The sequence below is a fragment of the Athene cunicularia genome, assembly GCF_003259725.1.
Source record: "Athene cunicularia isolate RWA chromosome 1 unlocalized genomic scaffold, athCun1 chr1_part2, whole genome shotgun sequence".
NCBI classification, from domain to species: domain Eukaryota; kingdom Metazoa; phylum Chordata; class Aves; order Strigiformes; family Strigidae; genus Athene; species Athene cunicularia.
The window spans coordinates 12613632-12636410 of NW_020799092.1; the positions used below are offsets into that span (position 1 = coordinate 12613632).

At 37.1% G+C, this 22779-nt stretch overlaps 1 protein-coding gene across 11 annotated transcripts in view; it reads right to left on the reverse strand.

The window, feature by feature from the left end:
* Positions 1 to 22779, reverse strand: part of ERC1 (ELKS/RAB6-interacting/CAST family member 1) — a 280374-nt gene that overhangs the window by 24376 nt on the left and 233219 nt on the right. For 7 of the 11 annotated variants that reach the window (XM_026867111.1, XM_026867106.1, XM_026867103.1 and 4 more), the window contains one exon: positions 4651 to 4752. In XM_026867111.1, the coding sequence (XP_026722912.1) occupies positions 4651 to 4752 (102 nt within the window). Of the gene's footprint in view, positions 1 to 2969; positions 3037 to 4650; positions 4753 to 22779 lie in introns of all 11 variants that reach the window. The other 4 variants (XM_026867147.1, XM_026867133.1, XM_026867141.1 and 1 more) reach the window with 1 other exon arrangement.

Sequence of the window (22779 nt, forward strand, 5' to 3'; positions counted from 1 at the left end):
TCAGGATGAAAGATAGTATTTACATTGAACTATAAACTGAAATGTAAACTACAGGAAGGGTGCATATGTTTAGAAACAGTGCTCCATTTCAGGGGAGCTATATCTGATAACACTGTCATGTACAGAACTGGCATGATTAAATATTAAATTCAGTCAATTTCAGAATGCTAGAGGGGAAAAGCCTTAAACACCAAACCATAAAAAGAAAATAATGTAGTTTGCTATTGTAGATATTTTGTACATGGCCACACCTTGAGTATTGTGTCCAGTTTTGGGCACCTCAATATGAGAGAGATATGGAGGTGCTGGAGAGAGCGCAGAGGAGGGCAACAAAGCTGGTGAAGGGCCTGGAGAACAGATCCTATGAGGAGTGATTGAAGGAGCTGGGACTGTTTAGTTTGAGGAAGAGAAGGCTGAGGGGAGACCTCATCACTCTCTACAGCTACCTGAAAGGACATTGTAGAGAGGTTGGTGCTGGTCTCTTCTCACAGGTGGTTAACAATAGAACAGGAGGGAATGGCTTTAAACTGCAACAGGGGAGGTTTAGACTGGACATTAGGAAAAAAATTTTCACAGAAAGAGTGGTCAGACAGTGGAATAAGCTGCCCAGGGAGGCAGTGGAGTCACCATCCCTGGATGTGTTTAAGGGTCATTTGGATGAGATGTTGAGGGATATGGTGTAGGGGAGAACTTTGTAGAGTAGGGCTGATGGTTGGACTCGATGATCCCAAGGGTCTTTTCCAACCTGAATGATTCTGTGAAATTTTGATGGTCTCAATTTTATCTCCAGTACTGACCAGAGGTGATTACATACTCATAAGTAAAGGAACTTTAAAAAAACAGTTATCACCAAGTCCTATGCTGTTAATAATTTTTTTATCATTGTAATACATACATTTAATTTAATACATCAGGTTAGGGACTCTGTGACTTAAAACATCTTCACTTTTACAAACAGAATAAGGACTTTTTTTTTTGAATGTACACAGAATATCATGGTAAAAAACATGTACTTTGTTGGGAATAACTGGCTTGGGAGGTATCAATCACCTTTATACTTTCCCCGTTGATGTACACAAGACAATTTTTAGTCTGACATGTTTCTCAGATGAGATGCATGTAAGGCAACGATACTGACTGCCTCATTATTTTGACTAGGATATTCTGCTGCATATCCTTGTCAAAATAATGACTTTGACTAAGATATGCTTTTCTGAGGAAAATGCCTCAAGTACAAAGTGGAGAGATATGCTGCATGTAATATGAATTCAGTAAACTAAGAGAAGCCACAGTTGCATTCATAAAGGTATCAGCAGATGGGAGAGGAAAACCAAGGATCATTCTGTCATTGTTTTCTACACAGCCTCCATGTTTGCTGTAGAATGAAAATCAGAACTATTCCTACCTTCATAGTGAGCATCTTCTTCCTTTTCATCATTTACTTACCCAATCTTTCCTGTTTAATTGCTGTGCTTCAGCAGATCTTTACAAGCATTACCTCTAAAAACTTTTAACATCATATAATAGCACACAGTCATTGCATGAGTGGCAATTCAAAAAGAATGTGAAATCAGTACAGAGCGTAAATTAATGAAGCACGTTATCTATTTATCCAATAAAGAGATTTTCTCAGTTCAAACCCCAAGGCATGAAATTCAAGTTTGACACTGCCACAGTTGGATCAAATTTTTCAGATGATTGACTTGAAAAGAGGGATCTGATCTATACAGTCAGACAGACATGTAAGTTTGCAGTTAATTGAGCAAGTGGGAAGAGATGAGAGAGTAGCTTATTGTTTCATGACTGTTTCACAAATCTAACAAAGTAATAATTTGCAGAAAATGTAAGGGTTGAAAATTTCCACAGAAATTTTTGGAAGAGTTTTCTTTCAAAAAATTGATATGGAAAAATCAAATTCTGAGAGAAACTTCAAAGAAACTCTTTTTTTTCTTTTTTTTTTCTTAAAAGAGTAAGTGAAGACAGACATTTCATATAAATTTTTAAAATAGTAATCACATCTCAGTCCTTTAAAATACTTTAATACTTCACATGAATTTATTCTGCTTCAAAACTGATACATTAAAAAACTCAGTTTTAGAAGTGAGGCATAACTATGTACTATGTACTACACCTAATAATCAATATATGACTTTTGTAGCTCGATATCAAGCTCCTTATTAGTAAAGGATGTTTTCTTCTTTACTAGAAGGGCTCTGTTCTGTGTACTGCCTCCTCTTCTGGAAATGGGGGGTTGTGGAGATAGTTTGACAGCAGAAAAAAGAGAATTGTGGATGCAGACATAGAGAAACAAAATGTACTTTAAATGACAAATAGCTACCCATTTCTCTCCTACTGTTTTGGGAGAATGAGGGAGATGGGAGAGAGGCAGATTAAAGGGATATTCCTGTTCACCCTCAAATTTACAGAAAATCTGTATTCCTAGTCCATATCAAGAATCATCTGTTCTGAGCTGATAAATATCCGTGCTAGTTAGGTCAGCATGCATGGCAGCAATCTCGACAGCAGATCTCAACATGCTTAAAACCTTCAGGAGGAACATTATCTCTGAACAAATTCTTTACTAACCAGAATCGAAAAAGCATACATAGATTTGGTTACAGTGCAAACTGCTTTGACAAAGAATCCGACTGAAAACATTTCCTCCATGAAGTCAATGATAAATGATATGAGAGACATTTCCTGTTCTCTCATACGCATTAGGAGTTTGCTTTGCACAGAAACTCAATTACATGCCCTGGAAAGTTCTTCCCACAATGTCACAGAACAATGACATGATGATTAGAAGAAGAAAATCACAAACTATACATAAACACACCAGAAACACCCTCATGCAGACACTATGCAAGCAAGGGGAGAGGAGCACAACCAGGTTTCACAAAGCACATGGGAGTGAGACGTGAGAGTGACTGTTGGAAACTTTTCTATTGGCAAGAAAAGTTGATTCTCACCGTTCTGAACAAAATGGCTGAACTAAGAGCATCTGACTGGTTATGCCCAAATACCCTCCTCCTCATCCTAGCCGTGCAGAGGTGGCAATGGGAGAAAAGCCCCAGAGCAGCATGGGAATGAAATAAAGAATTGGTTAGTATTTAAAACACATATGTAAGTACAAATACTAGTACAAGTGTTTAATTCCTTATGCAATATTTTAAGCCACTTTGAGATTTTTTTTTTTGCTCTCTTGTAGGCTTTGTCAGCTTTTAAAATGCCATTACACAAAGAGAAAGTGCAGTCAGACCCTCCTCCCACTCCCTCCTCCCTACCATCCTCCTCTGCATGGTCTTTCCAAGAATTTCTTTAAATGTTTAAATTTTATCTTTTCTTTACATTTTATCTTTTCACTTCATCCATGAATGTTATGCTGCATTCCCTTGCAATCACGTACTATAGTTACATTCTGGAAAGGGCTTCATTTCTCTATAGACTTGCAGTGTGGAAACAACAGATACTCTTAATATTCCCTCCAAATTAAGATTAGGAAATCCATTTAATTTGCAGTATTAGCAATTGCACTCTTCCAAAGAAGGCAAGACCAACATTTTCCAAAAACATTGCAGAAAATTCAAGCCAATCAATTTACAGTTCTTTATTTATCATCTGGAGGAGGGTATTAAAACAAGATGCAAAAGGAAGTTGGTTTGAAAATGAGAATTTTTCTGTTCATTCCTTTGTATATACATACCCTTATTATTTTCTGATACAGACATTAAAAGAGATTTTTAAAGACCTATTTTTGCAAGGTGAACACGTAATTGTTTTTTGCTATTTTCCTCTTGTACCTTACTCACATTTTCTACATTACCACTGGGTTGGTGCTTAAAGGTCTAGAGTGAGATGTTTTCCTTCAGATCTCAACAATTCCTAGATAAGCCAGATGCAACGTGGAGCACCAAACATTCCTTCACTTTGTCAGGGAACTGATTAATGATAGCTAATATTTTAATTAAACTGAAATGGGTGAGATTACAACGTGGGATATGCAATCATGTTGGCATTTTCTGTACTACTCAAGGAAAAGGTAATCTCTCTGATACTTATCAAGCACATGGCTGTGCTTTGTAAATGACACAGGAGTCTCCTCACTGCCTTGGTGATGGTAAATTGATTTTCCTTCAGTTCATGGCCCATTGAGTTTGTGAGGGAGTGGTCTGTGCTCATTTGGCAGAGAGGCTGGGATTTCCTCCTGGGAAATGAACGGAACTGCTTGTATGCAATCCATAGATCAGAAAGTTGATCCTGGAGCATGATTTCCTGCTACTGAAGACAAGAAACAGCCCTGGACACTCCACATACTCAAGCAGTAAACCTGCGTTACTAAAATCTGAATAGGCCAGACAGGACTCTAGTCTTGCATTTTAAGAGAGTAATGTTTCTTTCTCCCTGTTCATTGTCTGCCCTGTCTTCTCCACCCACTTAATAACAGCTTGGTACTAGGAACAGTTTGTTCACATTTTCGGAGTTTTCAACAGAGCTGACACAACAGCAACATCCATTTCTGGTTTATAACTACACTCTTGAATGTTATTTTTGTTCCAAGGTACTGCAAGCATGTCAGGGAAAATTACATATGGCTCAAAATAATCAGCCCTTATAGTAAAAATTACTTTAAAAGAGAAAAAGAGACATTACCTGGTCAGGGGAGGGCTTGTGGTTGGTTTGGTTGGAATGGGATGAGGATTTGAGGTGGTCATCCTCATAGTTGTCAGCCATCAGCTTCATACGGTTCTGAGTCTATTGGGAAAAAAAAATAAAATCATCTGTCTACCTTCTAATGTGATCATAGGGACTAAAGAGAATAGGCTATTTATGCTATCCTGTATATCCAAAATCCATACATGGAAAAAATTAAGACATTCATAAAACATTAGTAGGTATACTGTAGAGAACTGATAAAAACTCGGGAGACACAAGTCAACCACTTCACTTTGAGGCTAAACTAGTTTTGCAATTAAGCAGCTCATCTGACTTGTACCTACTAAAACTCGTGCTGTACAAGTGTGTACAAAGAAACCAATTTCTTCTCACAGGCCCTTGGGATTAAGGTTCAAACAGCAGTTTGGAGAACAATCCAATGAAAACATCGGTTAGATATCCATAGTCAGTTAAAAATCCTCCCCCCCCCCAGTGTTTTTAAAAAAGAGTAAACAAGCTGAAAATAGGTTATTACTTAAGAAGTCCATCCAGTTTCAATATACAAATCAGTTTTCAATTGATATACCAAAGAGTAGGAAAATTCTGAGACTAGTGAGAAAAATGTGAATTATAAAAAAGCCTTTCTGTAAGGAAATTAAGAAGCTAAGAAATAAATCTTTGGGAAGAAAAGGTGACATAATAAAGATTTATAAAATTAAAAACTGCATACAGTCAAGCAAAGAATTAACAAAATCTGAACATTTTCTTAGCTTTTCTTCAACTTTTCAGGAATTTTCAAGTTCCAGAGGTTATATAATTTTAAAAACACAAAATATATAAAAAAATGTGTAAGAATAAATGGAATACTTTACCTTAACTTTACCATTCTAGGTAAGCAATTGCAATAAACATTAAGATACAATACATGTCTGCGTCTGCAAAGGACAGCATTAATAAGATAAAGCCCTTTCACACTATCCTGAAATGAGGTCCCCAAGCACCTACAAGCACACACATAAACAAGGAAAGAAATCCACCTGGGCAAAATGTCCCACCTTCCCAGCAGGGCTTACAAAGACCATTCAGGCAGCAATGACACTCTAGGAGTAGCCTAGAAGGAACTACAAAAGAGCTGGGTCTAGGGTTTTGCAAAGTGAAATGTTGTCCCTGCGTCAGCTGCTTAATCACCTAAGTTATCTGGGTGCCTTTATCATTGGGCACTCACACCTGGAGCAGACCCAGAATGGAGTGAGAGCATTTCTCCTCCCCAGATCATAAGGTAGACAACGCCCCATTTTGAGCTTTGTGAAATCTCTGTATTCCAAAAAAAGAGAAAAGGCTAGCCAGACCTATGATAGATACACAGTAAATTACGTAGATAATATTATAAAAAACAGCTAGACATGTTAAATCATCAGCAATGCACTAAAATTACATGTCTTAAATGAATGCTCAAAGCTCACTGTAAAATTGCCAGCTGTTGATTCAATCCCTTCATAACTGCAGTGGTTTCTCATTGAAAACTCTAATTTTAATGAGCACTCAATGCTAGAGAATGCAGATTCTACTTGACTGTACTCAGATCATTATAGAGAAGGTCCAGGGTTTGAATCTGGATTTGATTTTGTTTTGGATTAATTTAACAAAAGCTAATAGTAAATTGAGCTTAAGCAATAAGAAATTTAATCATGCAAAATCTTTATATTGTTTGCTCTGTTTTGTCAAACAAGTTTTGAATTCCAAGTCTGACTCATTCATAAATCACTACTTGAAACATGCTACATTGATATTTAAACAAACAGTTCATTGTAAAGGTGCTTACTCCATATTTATTATTTTATTATGTTTAAGGTTGGCTCTTTAACAACTTCTTTGCAATGAGAGCTACTGATTTTAAATGATTTCACATTTCTTTGGAAATTTGTGGTTTTGATAATAAATAATGACTACTTACATGACTTTCAGGGTGTGTGTGTAAAAAAATCTATTAAAAAGCCGATGTTCAGCAGAAAGTTAGTAAAGCACATTATCATTTCTGAGAGAAAAAAGTAGCTCTTCCCAGAGAGAGGCAGCATGTTTTATGATACTGCATCAAAAAAACTATGTTAGCACTAACACAGAAGAGAAGAATAAAAAGATCTAAACATTTAAAGCACAGTATCCCTCACAGAAAATTCTGAAGTGGAATTGAAGAGGTTGTATACTTATGTCACTTAAGTTCAAGAAGAATAACCTACTATTAATACTTGGCAGCAGGTATGAAAAGAGGCTGAGAGAATTGGGCTGGTTTAGCCTGAAAAAGGGGAGGCTTCTTTATTTACTTGATAGAAGTAAAAATAAAGAAGATGAAGCCACACTCCTCCTGGAGGGGACAGGACAAGAGACAACAGATGTGAACTGGAACACAGAAAATTCTCACTAGAGGTCAGGAAAATACATTTCATAAACAAGGCTGATCAAACACCAGAACAGGCTGCCAAGAGGCACTTGGCACTCTCTAAGAGGCAAGCCACTCTAGTTAGAAATGCTCCCAGAACGTGGTTGGATGCAGAAGTCCACTCCAATCTAAAATATGGTGTAACTATTATTTGGGTTTTTCATCTTCAGATAATTTTACAGCTATCAAGGACGAGGTTTTCAAAAGAAGAGGGAGCTAAATTCCAAAATTCCTCCTAGTTGCTAAATATGGATTAGCTGCTAAGCTCCATTACAGCCCTTTGATCATTTTAACCCAGAACAATCTCTACAGCATCCTAATAACAAGAATCGCACAGGATCAGCTCACCTAAGATGAGCATTTTCTATGTTCCCCTTTTAATGCAACCTGACCTTCCACTGCTTCTGTTAATCTAAGAGTGCATGTTTATGATATACAAGTCTTGGCAAGAAAACACCAAAATTCAGTATTGTGATTTCAATGCAGGAACTAATTTACACATATATCATTGGAATTAGGCAAAAATCAAGAGAAGGAAGAAAAGCAGTTTATTTCCTGATTGATACCGCTAAAAATTATTTTCCAATATTGAAATTATAGATAGGGTTGAGAATATATAATTAATATAATATAATACAATATAATATAATGTACTAATATTTTTCTAATTATGTCAAACATGGAAATAAGAATATTCTGCTTAGAACTGGAATACTAACTAATGAAATTCTAATTGCAAATTTTTAAAATAACTGGAAATACATGAACTCTGTTTCTCTCCTATTGCTCCTCTCCAGAAAAAAATGTTCAAAAGGATGGAAATTTCTAGAGCATATGGCTGTTGCAATGATTTAAAAACAAACTCTTTACTTTACTGTGGGGAACCACTCCAACATCCTGCAGTCCTGAACTGCTTTGTCATGGTGCTATTATACAATCTGCTCCCACCTTATGAGGTTATGGCTCCGATCCTAGGGCAAACATTTCTACATCACTGTAAAAAGTATGAACAACAAAGTGGTTTAACCACTGTGCCCTGTGAGAAAATAAATGAGCAGTGCAGACAAAACAGTTGTGTTAGGAGTGCTTTTGTCTAAAACCTTCAGAGCTTGTAAGCAGAACTAGTGATGATAAGAACCGGATGTCAGATCCAAATTTTGCTTAAAAAATGCCATGCACCATTACAGGTACCTTCTTTGTGCATGTGCAGGTAAAATGCTAGAATGAAAAAAACAGGACAGAACTCTACAACTCCGTAAATTTCTTGATTTTTTTCCAGAAGGTTTTTTCTTTTTTTTTTTTTAACAGAACAGATTTCGTAACTTTATTCCTTGCCCTCCAGTCACACCTCCCCTGCAAAACTCCACACCTTGTCAAAGCCCTTAACAACGCTCATTAGTCTCCCAGTAATCACTGTGCAAAAGAACGGTCTCCATAGACTAGTGTCAATCCTCAAAATTACTACAGAGCCAGCACAGACTCTAACTGAAAGCCAGGAATGACTATGGAGAACTTCCCACAGGTGGTCTGCAGACCAGAGTCTGAACCACGGGGCTAAAGCACAACATTTGGAGGTATTGTATCTAAAAAAACCTCCAGCTTCCTCCAGTTATATATTAGACTATATGCTAGTAGTATAAGATCTTGCCCATCCTCCCTTTTGTTTCCCCCAGAACTTCTGCAGTTGCCCTTTTGCCTCTCTGACATACTTAATGTTTTCTTGCCCTATCCCTTGCTATAGCAGTTATATTAAAAGAAAAAAGCACCAGGAGAAAATGAGAGATAAACTTGCTTTAATCATATGTGAATATTCAGCATCAGCACTTCCTTTAAACATGCTCCCTTTTCTGTTGTTGTTTAGTGGTCCTGCAGGGATTTCATGGTATTTTCACCATGCTTTTTCTGGCTATCATACAGTTTACTTCTGTCTATATTTTATAATCACTAAATGTTTGGGTAAACAAGGAAATTACCATGGAGTAGACTATTTCTAAAGCAGCCAACACCTGAAAAATTTCATTCCAAATAGCACATGTATAACATTTTAGCTGCCAAAACTGTAGCCATGGTGAATTTTGTTTAAGAATCACTAAGTTCCTCCTTCATGGATGTACTGCTTCAAAGCATGTTCTCACCTGTAGTTTCCTAAGAGTAAGTTATTCTATGTTCACTGCAGGCTACACTGGTACCTTGTTTATGCACCTCCACCCTAAAGATCAAATTAATAGATTTTATCACAGTTAAATTATTACATGAGAAAAGCTAGAACTGATGCTGATCCACAAAGTGGAGGAGAAAGTCAGAGACATATTCTGGAATACAGCTGGTAGAACCTAGAGGAGTCCTGCCCAGGTCTGACAAACTCTATAGTAGAATTTCACATATAAATTTGAAATTCATAGATTTAACTACAGACGTTTATATTTTAGAAAATGTTTTTATTTGAAAGCTTGCATAGATTGTATGCTATAATGAGAATACATACCTTTCTTAAGTATTTCTTCAGGATAGCTAATGTTCTAGTAACCATTACCCTGGCAAGTTTTTGAAACCAAGTTTTATTTGTAGGAATCACACATTTCTGTATCTCTAGAAAAGACCTCTAATAAACAGCAGATACTAGCTCATAAACTGTGCTTTCTCTATATTAATCTAGTCTGCTTCATACTCTCACTGTAGTAATTTATTCAAAGAGTTCACATCAAATGTGTTTCTCCACCATGCAATGCAGCAGTAACCTGACATCAATAATTACTTTCTCATTTTTTGTAAAATATTTGAGTAGGGTAATTTATGGCTTTTGGTAACCAGTCTAATCAAGCTTTATGAATCCTTTAATGTAGTGTTTAAAAATCCCCACATTACATAAACAATATAATGACTGTTGTGACAAATGGATATGTGGTGGAGACAGTGTGTCAGTGAGTTAAAGGAGTCATCCCATTTCAATCTGAGCTGAATGTTTCACTGGAAGCACACACATGCAAATGCAACAGTTTAGAAACCTTTTCACCACTAGTAACATAGAAATATGTTACTAGTGGTGAAACTCAGGCTATTATTTTTTTTCCTAAGTTGTATGCCAAATTCAGTATCTCTGACAAAAATGTTCTTGCAGACTTTCAGATAGTCCTTTTTCTATTTGCTGAAAACATGCAATGAGCCATACTCCCTGTAAATATTCAACCAGCTCCTTGCTGGAATCTGGCTGTCAGAAACACAGAGAGAATAATCTCTCCTTCCCTGTTATTAGAAAGTGATGTCCTGTGTAACTACCTTGAGTGTATCTATACTTATCCTGAACATACACCTACCTTGAGTGTATACCTACCTTAAGCACAGGGTCTCTGAAAGATTGTTTCAAGTGTTTTACTGAATGCTTCCTTCCCAGTCATGATATTTAATGATCTGGGAGACATTTTTCAAATTTCTAAAGATGGTACATGCTGAGTTTAATTTTTGTTTGTAAGGCTTAAAAGACACATTATTAGTTAGGTCTGGCTTTCCTTTTGGCTGCGTTTAAGAGTAAAGAGTAGCAGCTGAGATACCTCTATGAGCAGCAAACAAACACAATGTTCAGCTGCATACATATGAAACCCATTCTGGTTACTAAAGTTCTGTACATTCTGGAGCCCGTGTTTTTGTGAGCCCACTGAAGAGCACGTGCAGTGTGCAGCTGCTGGGGTTTGCAAAGCCTGCAGGATTTAACACAGATTCTACCTGAGATAGGGGCTTCTGCAATGACTGTTGGCAATGGTACAACATTACATTATAAAGTGAAAGACTTTATTAGGCCGCTTAATTTCTGTGTTTAATTATTTCATTTTTCTGTTCATCTCCCCACATGTGATAATTATAAAGAGACTTCATTCTTGAGAAGAACGTTTTAACTAGACTAAAGGAGGCAGATTATTTAGATATGGCGTTCTCTCTGAGGCTTGACATATGTAGATACATGTGGATGGATTGAAAAAAACCCCTTTGAACTATTTCCCCTGTACAGGAATGTGTCTCTTGGAGGTTTATAAGCTCCTTAGGAGATAAACAAATAACTAATTACAAGTTTGCCTGATGGCAAATTTATTGAAATCCATTGCTCTGAATCCTGTATAGAGAAAACTAGCAACACAAAACACAACCTAAATCAGATCTTGGGATTCCTTATTGTGCTATAACACATGGACATTATAGTATGTGTTCCTTTAGCTCTCTTGTACTCTCTTTAGAGATACATCAAGCTGTGTTTAAGACTGACTGGTCAGTGATCATAGAACTGCCTTTCTGTTATTTCTTTCACAAGAGAGAGAATCTGCCCAGTCCCAGTTTTAAAAGGAAAAAAAAAATAAAATATTTCCTTCTGTCATAATCAGCTACTCAGAAGTAAACTAAGTATGTTAGTTCTTTGGCATCTTTCCCACTGCATGTAAGGGTCTTAATCAGAAAGCTCAGTAACGGTGTGTTTTCCTGTATCTCAAAGATGTCTGAGTAAGGGCTGGATTCTCAGAATGTTTACCACCCTACTGTAAACCTAATTTATACTGACTGGGTGGCCTATGCATCAAAAAATTCTTTCAGGAAAGATCAAAAGGACAAATAGTATCCTGTGACAATAGCCTCAAAGAATCCTGGATCCCTCACACTACACAAAACCAAAAAAATTACTTACTGAAATTGATCTGAAGACAGCAACAGCAAGCAAAATGAGCTGCTGTTCTAGTTCTTAAGATGAAATCACAAAACTGGTTATATTCACCTTCCGGTAGTGATCATATAAAACCTCTAGACTCCAGGTTTAAAGTAAGCAGGTAAGTAGTTTTTGTGTCACAAGCCTGCTCTATGGTGCAGTTTGTTAGGGCAAGTCTGATCTCAGTTCCATGCCGTGGCAGAGGAGAAATGCCTTACTGCAGAATTTCCTGCCAGAGAATGTAAGATCAGTATCATTTGCTGCCACATGCCCTGAAAGCAGAAGAGATTCATTTATTTAAATTAGCTGAACAGCAACTGTTTTTTGCTAAATCATGCTGCTACATCCACTCTCATCTATTGTGCTGTCTTCATTGCTTCTTTCACCAGTTAAGAACTGATTTCTTTTGCAGACAGCATGGCTACCCTTGAAGAGCAAAGGAGTCCGTCCACTTTATTACCCATTTTATGCTGGTTAATGAAATCTGTGTGCTTTGGATTTGTATTCTACATCTTCTAAGCATGGCCTTCAACCCTATAATAATCTCTTTCTCCAGTCTGCCTCCCCCATGGTGTCTCCAGGCAAGAGTCAGTTGGGACCGGTGTGAAAGTATGTATGTTCTGAATGGTCAGCCATATGTGTATGCTACAGCCAAACAAAATATATCACGGCTCAATTCTTCTTGCCTTTCCCTGTGTGGGAGAACTACTTTTTTTTTTTTTTTTTTCCTCTACCCAGCTGTGGATGTTAATTAAGTTCCTATAAGTTATACAGTTTTTGAGACTTCTTTCTCTCTGTCAAATTTGGTTGGAAGTAGTCAATAAATTGAAAAGTTACTTGGTGGGAGCTAGAGCTCAGCTAAGCAGACGGATAGTGCTGTCATCTAAACTCTTCTTTGGAGGACTTTAGGATAAAAGATGGTCCAAACCAGCATGTTTTGTTCAAGTTGTAAGAGTTTTAATGTAGTCTCTCAATATATGCTTGCATTAAACGTTGCACAGAAGTGGTGTTTCCTGATACTGTCTCCATGCCTTTCTTTAAGATTCTGGGAGGCTGAATGGCTACAAATTCTTAAGTGAACAGCAGCAAGCCTCTCACGTTTAGTTCATGTGTCTGCTGAATGTTTAATGTACACAGTTTATTCAGTCTCTTTAACTTACTTTTGATACATACCATCAAGGACAACTCGAACCAAAAAGTGAAATGCTACTTCTATAATAACATGAAAGGAAATACCAGTCTTTTTCACAGACCGCATTACTCAAACTGTTGAAAACTCCTGATTGTACTTCTTTCCTTGCTCATTTCTCCCCTTTCATGGTGTGTTTGTGGGTCCAAGCTAAAAAGTTCATCTTATATTTTATCAATTGGGAGAAAAACAAAGACAAAAGAGCAGTGAGAAAAACAAGCTGAAAGGTACTTTGGAGCATAAACACACCCTGAAAACTTTGATAGGTTGATGATACATAAGTTTTACAAAGCAAAATGTAAAAGATATCTCAGGTTATGCTAAGTTTGGAAATGCATTTCAACATTACAAGGAGCCTGTGTTTACTTTAAACTTGTGCAATTTAAGCACCAACATTAAGCACCAGAGATAAGGTTAGTCTTACAAAATCTATACATATCTGAAGACAAAACTCCTAAATTACCTACACCATATCCCATAGAACAGGCAAGTATTTTTATCAAATATAGAACAGGCTTTGTTTGTCACAGTTGATGGGACTCCTTCTGTTTTGTTATGTCTATTTACTTGAAGTTTCTCCTTCCCTTTTCAATTCAGCTTCACTCCACACCCTGCTCATCTTACTCTTGTCTATCTTACTCTGTTCCTCTTTCTTTTGTTATTCTATTTGGTTCTCCTTTACCAAATAAATCTACTTGCATATGCTCAACTTCACAAATCTGCCTGTATAACACAACTGCCTTAGTCGCTCTGCTTTTGTCTCTTAGTCTTTCTCCTAGTGCGAAATCAGAAAGTTTCTCAGTCCAGTGATACCTATGAAAACTGATTAACAAAATCTCATCTAGGAATTCACATACAAGATGCACCCTACTGTAAAATCTTAAAACCTTTGTCATGTTCCCCTGCTTTGACAAAATCATTAGCAGGCAATCTGCTCACATATATCTACATACATCTTTCCTAGTTGATGTAATTTGGAATTTTTAAAATCTTTGTCTATTGTGACTGTATCTCTGCAATAAATATAATAAAAGCATTCCTTTATCCAGGTTTTATTTTTGGAATGTATATACCAGTGTGTTTACCACAGTTCTTTTAGCCTTATGTATTTTTATAGTTATATGAATCACCACTTCAATTACATTGGCCTTGCAGCTTCAAAAAGTTGTTAATATCAACCCCCCTCTATGTATGATGTTCTTGGCAAAAAAATGTAGTTATGTACAGATACAAATTCCTAGATGCTAAAGCGATGTGAGCTGCTCAGTCTCATCTCAGCACAGACTGTCTGTCACTGCCCAGAACCCAGCTCTGGGTGTATACATGAATGTGTCTGTGTCTACATGATATAAACAGTGTTGATAGCAACTTTAAAAAAAATCCTCAGAGAAAATGTTAAGACTATTTATGCTTGTTCTGAAATTAATTTTAAAAGCTGTTGCATATAAAAAAGAAGGAAACCAATATTCTTCTTCTTCTGCCTCACTTTCATCTTTGAATTTAGACAAAATCCTCCATGGTAACTGCTGGAGGGAAGAGTTGAAAGGGCATTTCCTTTGACAACCAACAGAGCTTTGCTGCCCCAAACTAAATTAAAGCTAAGAATTTTCTCTGTATGGCAAATTATTAGGGTTGACATCCATGTAGAAGAGCCCTGCTTCATAAGACCTATACAAACACACAGACATTACATTCCTGTCTGTCCACACCATCTGTGCGTGTGGTCTGCAGACACAGGATTCCTGTCCATCCACACTGTCCCAGTGTTTGGTCCACAGAGGAAGGATTCCTGCCCCAGCAGACAGCAGCACATGTGCAGTACAGAGTTGGACAGATGATTCCTGTCCATTTGCCATGCTCTTGTATGCAGTACACAAGCAAGGAGGATCACAATAAAGCAACACTTTTTTTTTTTTCTTTTTCTTTCTGCAGAGGTTGATTTTTCCTATTAAGTCTCCATCAAAGCTTAGATAACAGTACTAGCTGGAAAGACTGAAGAAACATTCAGGTTTTCTACTGTATTTGTGCCAAAATTGCTGGCTGACAATAGAGGACTAGCTGGTTTTGCTAATAAGAAAAGGGTGGAAGAGAGGAGGAAGAGACATGAAAAATTTTTTTCATCAGCTAGTAGTGATAAAAAGGATAGAAATGGACAATAAGGAACTAGTCTTAGGCTGCACTTCCCACTCTGTGGATCCTTCCCACCAAATCTGTGACACCTTCATTCTGCAGTCCAGAAGAACATACTGCTATCTTGCTTGTCTCTCTCTGAGATATGGAAGAGACTTAAAAGCTGCACAAAATGAAGACAAAATGTGTGTATACACAGAATATGTGCATAAATAAGTATATTTCCCCTTAAAAAAAAAAAAAGCAAAAAAAGCCTAGAATGAGAACGTACAGTACTTATTACTTCCACATAGCAAATGAACCCAAGCAGTCTTCCAAGTTTTAAACAACTTATGTGTGTGTTCTGAAGGATCACTATATTGCTTTTATTATTTTTTTCAATACCATTAATGTCAGCAGTTGGCAGAAATTTGGGTTGCTAGCTGTAATAAAGGAGGTGAAGCCAAGGTTATATCTACTAGTGCTGTGGAGATGGAGGGCGCACTGGCTTGTTATCAGAAATTACTGTTATGTTTCAGGTTAACGTGAAAAAATTGAGAAAAATAATTTCTTAAACTATTAAAAGGATTAGGTGTGGCACAACAGTGAAATGGAATGTTTAAAAAAGTTAAGTTCTGCTCCAGATAAAAATCCACTGTAAAAAGAAGAGATACGTAGGTTGTTCAGATCCTAGGAAGAACTTGGCTGGAGTCAGCTGAGAGAGCTCAATTTATTTATTTTTTTACTCAACTACAGGAAATATTTGTATTCACACTAAGACAGAGAGAAATTGGTGGTAAACAGAAAGAAAGAGAACAAAAGACTAAGTTCTGTAACTGTAAAGTTGTGGTCAAACAAAGAGAACAAAACCCCTAATAAAACAGCTACCCCTTAACTAGGGCTGTATTGAAGATAAAAGACCTTTACTTCCCCAGGCACCAGTACTTTGACCAGAGTTTAATATATATTTGTAGACAAAAGCTTCATGGCAGTTGAGAGACTAATATTCACCTACACTACTGACAACCTAAAATTATGCAACATGTTATTGCAAAGGTAGATTTACTCATATTTGAAACTGAGCATGCTTGACCAGCAAATTGATCTTATATCCACATTATAAATGTTTGATTATGCCAAGTAAAATCAGACAGCAATATTTTGATAACTGAGTTTGAGATTTATTTTGTCTTTATGCAAAATCTTGGATTAATCCCTAAAAGCATTTCTTGGTACTGAAAAGACTCAACCCTTTGGTACCACATTTAAGACAAAGAAGGGCAGGCAGAAACCATTCCTTTATTTTGTGTTCAATACAGGTCCACTCAGAGACAGCAGAACACAAATGCCCTAAAGATGATTTGCCAAAATCACCTTGTATTTGACAGCATCATATGCAGACCCCCATTCAAAGCAGAATTGCCACCAGTATCAACTTTCTCATCTTGTATCTTTTGTAGTTGGCAGCTGTCACCAGACTCTTCACAGCTTCCCAAGTTAGCAGCCAGCAGAAAAATCTCCATTGCCTCCCTACATACATTCACAAATGTCAAATGGCAAAAACATTACCTCTGGGGAAAAACTACACACCTTTTCTTTGGTTGTGAATATTTTTTTTCATTTTAGAAAAGGGGTGTAGAAAACAGCATGAACCTAATTGGAGTAAAATGCATAATTTATTCAGCACCAAAACATGAATAGTATTTTTTTAAAGAATTGGATTCTTCAGAACATAACACCGTGAATTTAACAGAATTGAGAGGAATCTGCAGCCATCAGCACCCATACATTTGCAGAAGCTATTGAAAGTAACTGATGCTTAATTTCATAAATCTATGTCTCCTTTTGATTAACCCGATATACTATCCTATCAATTTCCACAACTTGGTATGTGAATCACTGAAGGGTTATTATCAAGACACTAGTCCTAATTGACAGCATATATCTTCGATTTCCAACTGCAATATGAAACTTGTGTTTTCATGAGCATTACCTATTCATTACCCCGAGATATGGTGTACTGGACTAGACTCAATCAGATTGTTTCAAAAGGGGAAATTATTTTCAGAAGTCTGAGGAGCTTAATACAATGGATGAGAAAAAAAATCTGTAGGCTTGAGAGATATTTCAGTGCATAAACTCAAAACTATCTGACACCACTGTTCATCAACAGCTCACCATTTGCTGAAGTTCATGCTGTACAGTTAAGATTTAATTTTTCAATTATCAATTTCCATTATCAATAAAATTGTGGGGATTAAAATTCTCTATTGTAGACTATGTATTTTTCTCTTCTCAAGCAAAAAAAGCACTGATTTATTATCTTATTCCCAAAATAACACAGTAAAAACCCAAACGTGTAATGTATTCTATCTTATAGATCATTAATTTTCATCACAAATTTCTAGGTGTACAATTCTTTCCATCATCCCTCCTTCAAGTAAAGAACACATCACTGACATAATAAGTCATACAACTGTTAATCTGTAATCTACTGGACACTGTCTACATATTTAGTTTATGAAGCCCATCAGTCACCTCACATCTCTGACTTCACCTTCTCCTTACATGTTTTTGGAACACACCTTGCATCATCTCTCACCTCACCAGTTACATATTTTACACAAATTAAAACCAATACTAGAGCTGGTAAAATGCTTTTCAACTCTCTGTCAATACCTTTCTACTTACTATCAATATGTGAATTGCTTTTTATATAAGATAGTTTTTAAAGTCACAGGTTTGTTAGGCTTTTCAGCCAAAGAGAAGTAACCACAAATAAAGTCTTGCTTTATAGCTTTAGTGTGAAACTGTTCAGTGTGTTGTGTGTTCCCTGGGGAATAATGCCAACAAATGTAGGAACAGCTAAGCACAATGTACCACGTTAGCACATTCTGAATAGAGATGAGGTAACAGGATATGTGTATCTTCTAGACAATTGCCAGTGCCAGGTAAACCAGCCCAAACAAACAGCAATAATTTAGTATAGAAAAGGCTGCATCCAATCAAGGAAATATCATTAAGCATGGTTACACAGTCATCTTGGAAAATCACAGTATTTTTACTGAGTTCAAACAAGTCATTCAAAATCTTACTGTATCTGAAATTTTGGTGTGAAATTCCTAATTCTTCATAAAAAATATATTCATGGGTGTATCTTATCAAGATTATTTACATGTTTAAGTGGAATACTCTCTGTCACCAAAACTTCATAGTTCCCTAAACAATGTGTCTAAATTACAAGATTTAAATGTAACCATAAACTCGTTGTATTTTCTGGTCAGTCTTCAAACATCATCAATTAAAATACCAGAAGAGTGATGCCAAACCAACCCAGCCACACGAACCAATTGTTGGAAAGTCTCAAATATTTTACCCCTGAGGCACATCCTGCTGCTGGACAACAAAGAGGGAGTAGTCGTGTATAGGTCCTTCCCAACTACCCCACAAACTGTTGAAGTTAAGCAAAAGAAGATGCACCCATAACTTTATTCCTTGAACAAACAACTACTGGCAATCTAGAGCTCTTCTAAACTGCTCGATCTGAACTTCTGCAGCTATCTCATGAACTCATCAGCTAACACAAAGACTGTCAGAAACTGAGGGAGGGTAACTGTTCTCAACATAAAATTTGGAACACTGAAGTCTCATTGAAAGAAATACATAAATTCTCTGCTGGATGTATGTAGTAAAAAGTTCTGTTCTAATATATTCTCTTTACTTAACTGAAATACAGTGCCTATCAGATCAGTGGTTTGTGCCATGATAACTACAAAAAACCACCATAGAGTACAACTGTGACATGAAATTACAATGACTATATTTACATTGGACTAATGTCCAGAAATACTATTCACAGACAGAGAAACTATTATTTTTTAGGCCCAAAATTAGATTTCCTAGTACAATATTTTGGAGAAACCCAAACTCACCCAGTGTTCTTAACTCTTCACTACCACTAATGAGCCTGGTCCTTCAAGTGTAGGTTTAACAATTTTAACTGATATCAAACACCAGCAGATTGGCTGTCACTTACGGAAATGGGATACAGGGTCTCCCAACTGCTAACCTAGACTTGTCCAGCAATCCTGATTTTCTAGTCAGGGACAATGTTGCTTAAATTACTTAATATAAGCGTATATAATCCCTGAATGAGAGATAGTGTAAAAGTGGCAGTAGATGCTGTCAGCGACTATATAATTAATTTACATTTATTTGTGCAAACTTTTAGTGCATTAAAAAGCTCTAAAACTAAATATGAAAATATTTATATAATCAATAAATGGAGGAATATTTCTAATAGACTGAAACAGGTTTTTGAAAACTGAGATTGAACTTGGGGAATATAAATCCATAGAATACTTTAAAAATTTTTATGAATGTCTAGAAAGAAAAGGTAGCAAGTATTGTATTGCCAACCAAGCTCCAAAGTACTTTTATAAACCTTAAAGCTCAACCTCTCAGTGAGGCAAAGAATCTTCCTCTTCAGGCAAGCCCGTAAAATCGCCATTGCAATGCCCTAGAAAATACCATCCAAGATATGAGTGAGGGCACAAAGAAAGCAGACGTGGCTGTTTACAGCGGGGCCAACAGGCAGTTCCCTCCTCTAGCACTGTGAGGCCAGTGACAGCAAGGAGATAACCTGAATATGTTATTATTTAGTAATACAAGAGGCAGAGGGTAAAGGTAAAAGGAGGGAGAGGGGAATGAGAGTATAAGTAATACCACAGGAAGATTAAATGCTGCCCCAGAAAAGAAAGCTGACACTGCCCTGAGTGCTCTTACTGTGGTAACAGATGATTAAAAATGATGGGAGAAAAGTCTGGAGCACATGGCAGGGAGAAGGTGCTTTCTTTTAATCTGCTGTGCGTCAGAAGCGCTGTTCAAGGGTGTGACAAAGCCTTACTTTCTGTGCCTACTTGGCTGCTGTCAGGGTGCTGGGGTCACCTCCTGGCAGACATCCCCCCTTGACAGAAACAATTACTGAGGAGCAAAGCCTGGTAAAAACAAACAGCGCTGTGATTGATAATCTGGGTGGATTACAGGCCTTTAACAACAGCCACAGTGCTTAAATTTGACAGCTGGCAATGCTTGATGAGAGCCAATTAGTGGATATGTATTCACTTCAGCCAGAAGTTTCTTCTGGTTCTACTCCAATAGCTTCCTGAGTAGGAAGTGTACAGAATGATTTTCCCCGCTTCTGCCTGCTCACATGTATGCCAGCTACACTGTCACTACAGCTAAGAATACACTATAAAAACTACATAATTTGGCACCTTTGTATAGTAAAGCCAGTAGATTTAAATTTTATAAAGCTGCATTTGACCCTAGATAGTGGTGGTACATGAACCTGAAAAACAAGATTACTTTACACTGACTCTACATACCACAGAGTGTGCAAACAAGGCTTGCAACTGCACTATTTAGGTACCAAGTCCACTACAAGTGACAACAGTTCTCAAAATGCTTCACTATTATTTGAAAATTTCCTGGCAAAGTACATTAATCTGTCTGTTCCCGTTTCAAATAGGTTAACCTGGCATTCAGAGAATACCAGAATTCACAGAGTACCCGCTATTCTGCCTAATATGTGCAGGAACCTCTGACATGGAAATCTCCTTCAAACTTGTCTGACTGTTCTTAACTTTCTTATCACATAGGTTTTCTTTCCCCACTTTTACATCTATTTCCACTCTTGCTAGTGCAAATATGTAGGTATTGTGGTGAAGAGATCAATACAGAAAGATAGATCTGACTGCTCTGAATCTCATCACTTGTTTCAAACTTTAACTTGTTTTCTCAGCTATGAAGAAGCCAACACCACCACACTCAGACAACGTAACTACATCTTCCTAGACTACTGAAATCCCCTTCTGACAGTGGTTTGAAAGATACTTACACTCATTAAACTTCAGTGGGCACTATCTCAGTGCTGGGAACTCTCAGATGCTGTCAGAGAATGATGGTAGCTGTGCCACAGAAACAGCATTACATTCAGCAATTACCTGCAGCTTTTGTATCCATGTCACCTGAAGAAGAAATTCATTTGCTAATAGGGTAATCACTCTCATCAGACATGGTTTCAAAACAGGGCAGCTAAGGCAAAGCAAAGATGAACTACATGCCTCACAGAATCTGTTTTATTTCATCAGGCAGGGTGGTAGTTAAAACTGCCAGAAGTGTGGTCATGCCAATACAGCACAACAGCAGTAAGAGGAAACCGCTTGCCTGTCAGTCTCCTTTGACCTGTTTTACATTCTCCTGTTACAAAGAGAAATGACTTCAACCAGTGGAACTTCACGTCGGAAAAGTTCACAGCAGAGGAGTGTCAGGTGTCAGCGTGCAGGGTTTCCAGGGAAACAAGTAACAGTGGAAAACCAGCATTTTTGGGGGGAGAAGCTATTCTGGAATCTAAAATTCTTTCCTTTTCCTCATGATCCCATGAACCACATTTACTTGAGAAACAAATCTTTGCAGTACCTTGGCCTCATAAGGAAAAAAAACCCATCTTTGCAAGGAAGAAGCACAAAGTAGCACAGAGAAAACAGCTTTGGGACTTGAATGGCTAGATGAAGTATGTATTAAATATTTCATAAATGCTAACTATTAATACCACTAGCCGTCGCCAAATAATTCCTCTCACTTTATGGGAATGGTAAGTAAGAGCCCCTCAATTCATGCTGGCCCACAGAAGAAGGAATGATCATGATGGGGAGATAGAAGTAGAAGGGAAAAACAGGTATTAAAAATTCCTCTGAATGGCAAGCAAGCTGACTACATACCCCATACTTTCAATAGCATGAGGTTTCTTATCTCCCTTCACTAAAATAGAAAGAAGCCCTTTTTGCTAAGTATAAGCAAACAGCAAGAACAGGGAAGGTGAGGGAAATACTTAGGGAGAAAACGTAGACCTTAGAGATGTATATTAGAAGAAAAAGGAAGCTGAAGACAAAGGTTGATCTTCTACTCAGTCAAAAGTGAAATGAATAAAAAAATAAAGCCAAGAAGCACAAAGTGCTCATGGCCTTTCTGTGTCAGTCTTCACTAAAAACTGTACTCAGGTGACTAACAAAATTTATTTCAGTACTCAGAGTATATAATTTCAGGTCAGAAAAGCAAAATAACAAATGAGATGATATTTAAAAAAATCAGAGGCCTTCAAATTTTCTAGCTCTGGCTATACTATACTAGGAAAGAGTTCATCTACTATAATGAAAACTATTAATAGTTATTTTTGGGAGCCTGTGGGGACTGGTGAGGTTTTGTAAGACTCCATTAAGGTTTCTGACACTGTCTCACATGACATGCTCATGAACAAGTTCAGATAAGGCCTTCTCTCAAGCTCTGTCCAGTTGCAGATACCACATTTGGAGAAAGAAAGACAAATCAAACAAAATCTAAAGAACAACTGGAGTGATCAGGTATATAGAAAACAATATAGAGGAAATCTGTGTAAACCAAAAGGACTGCTTCAAAAGCACAATGAAATAAGTCCTTTATGAGTCACAAAAAAGTCTTCCCAAGACTGAAGGTCTCCTTCACTAATTGTCTTTAAGAACAGATTGCAATCTGTTCTACCTGTTCTACCTGTAGGTATAACAGAATAAATTAAGTGGAGCTCTGTCCTGAGCCCAGTACTATTCAATATTTTTCATTACAATCTATGTGATAGAAGAAAATATATGTTTATGGAATATATGGAGAAAG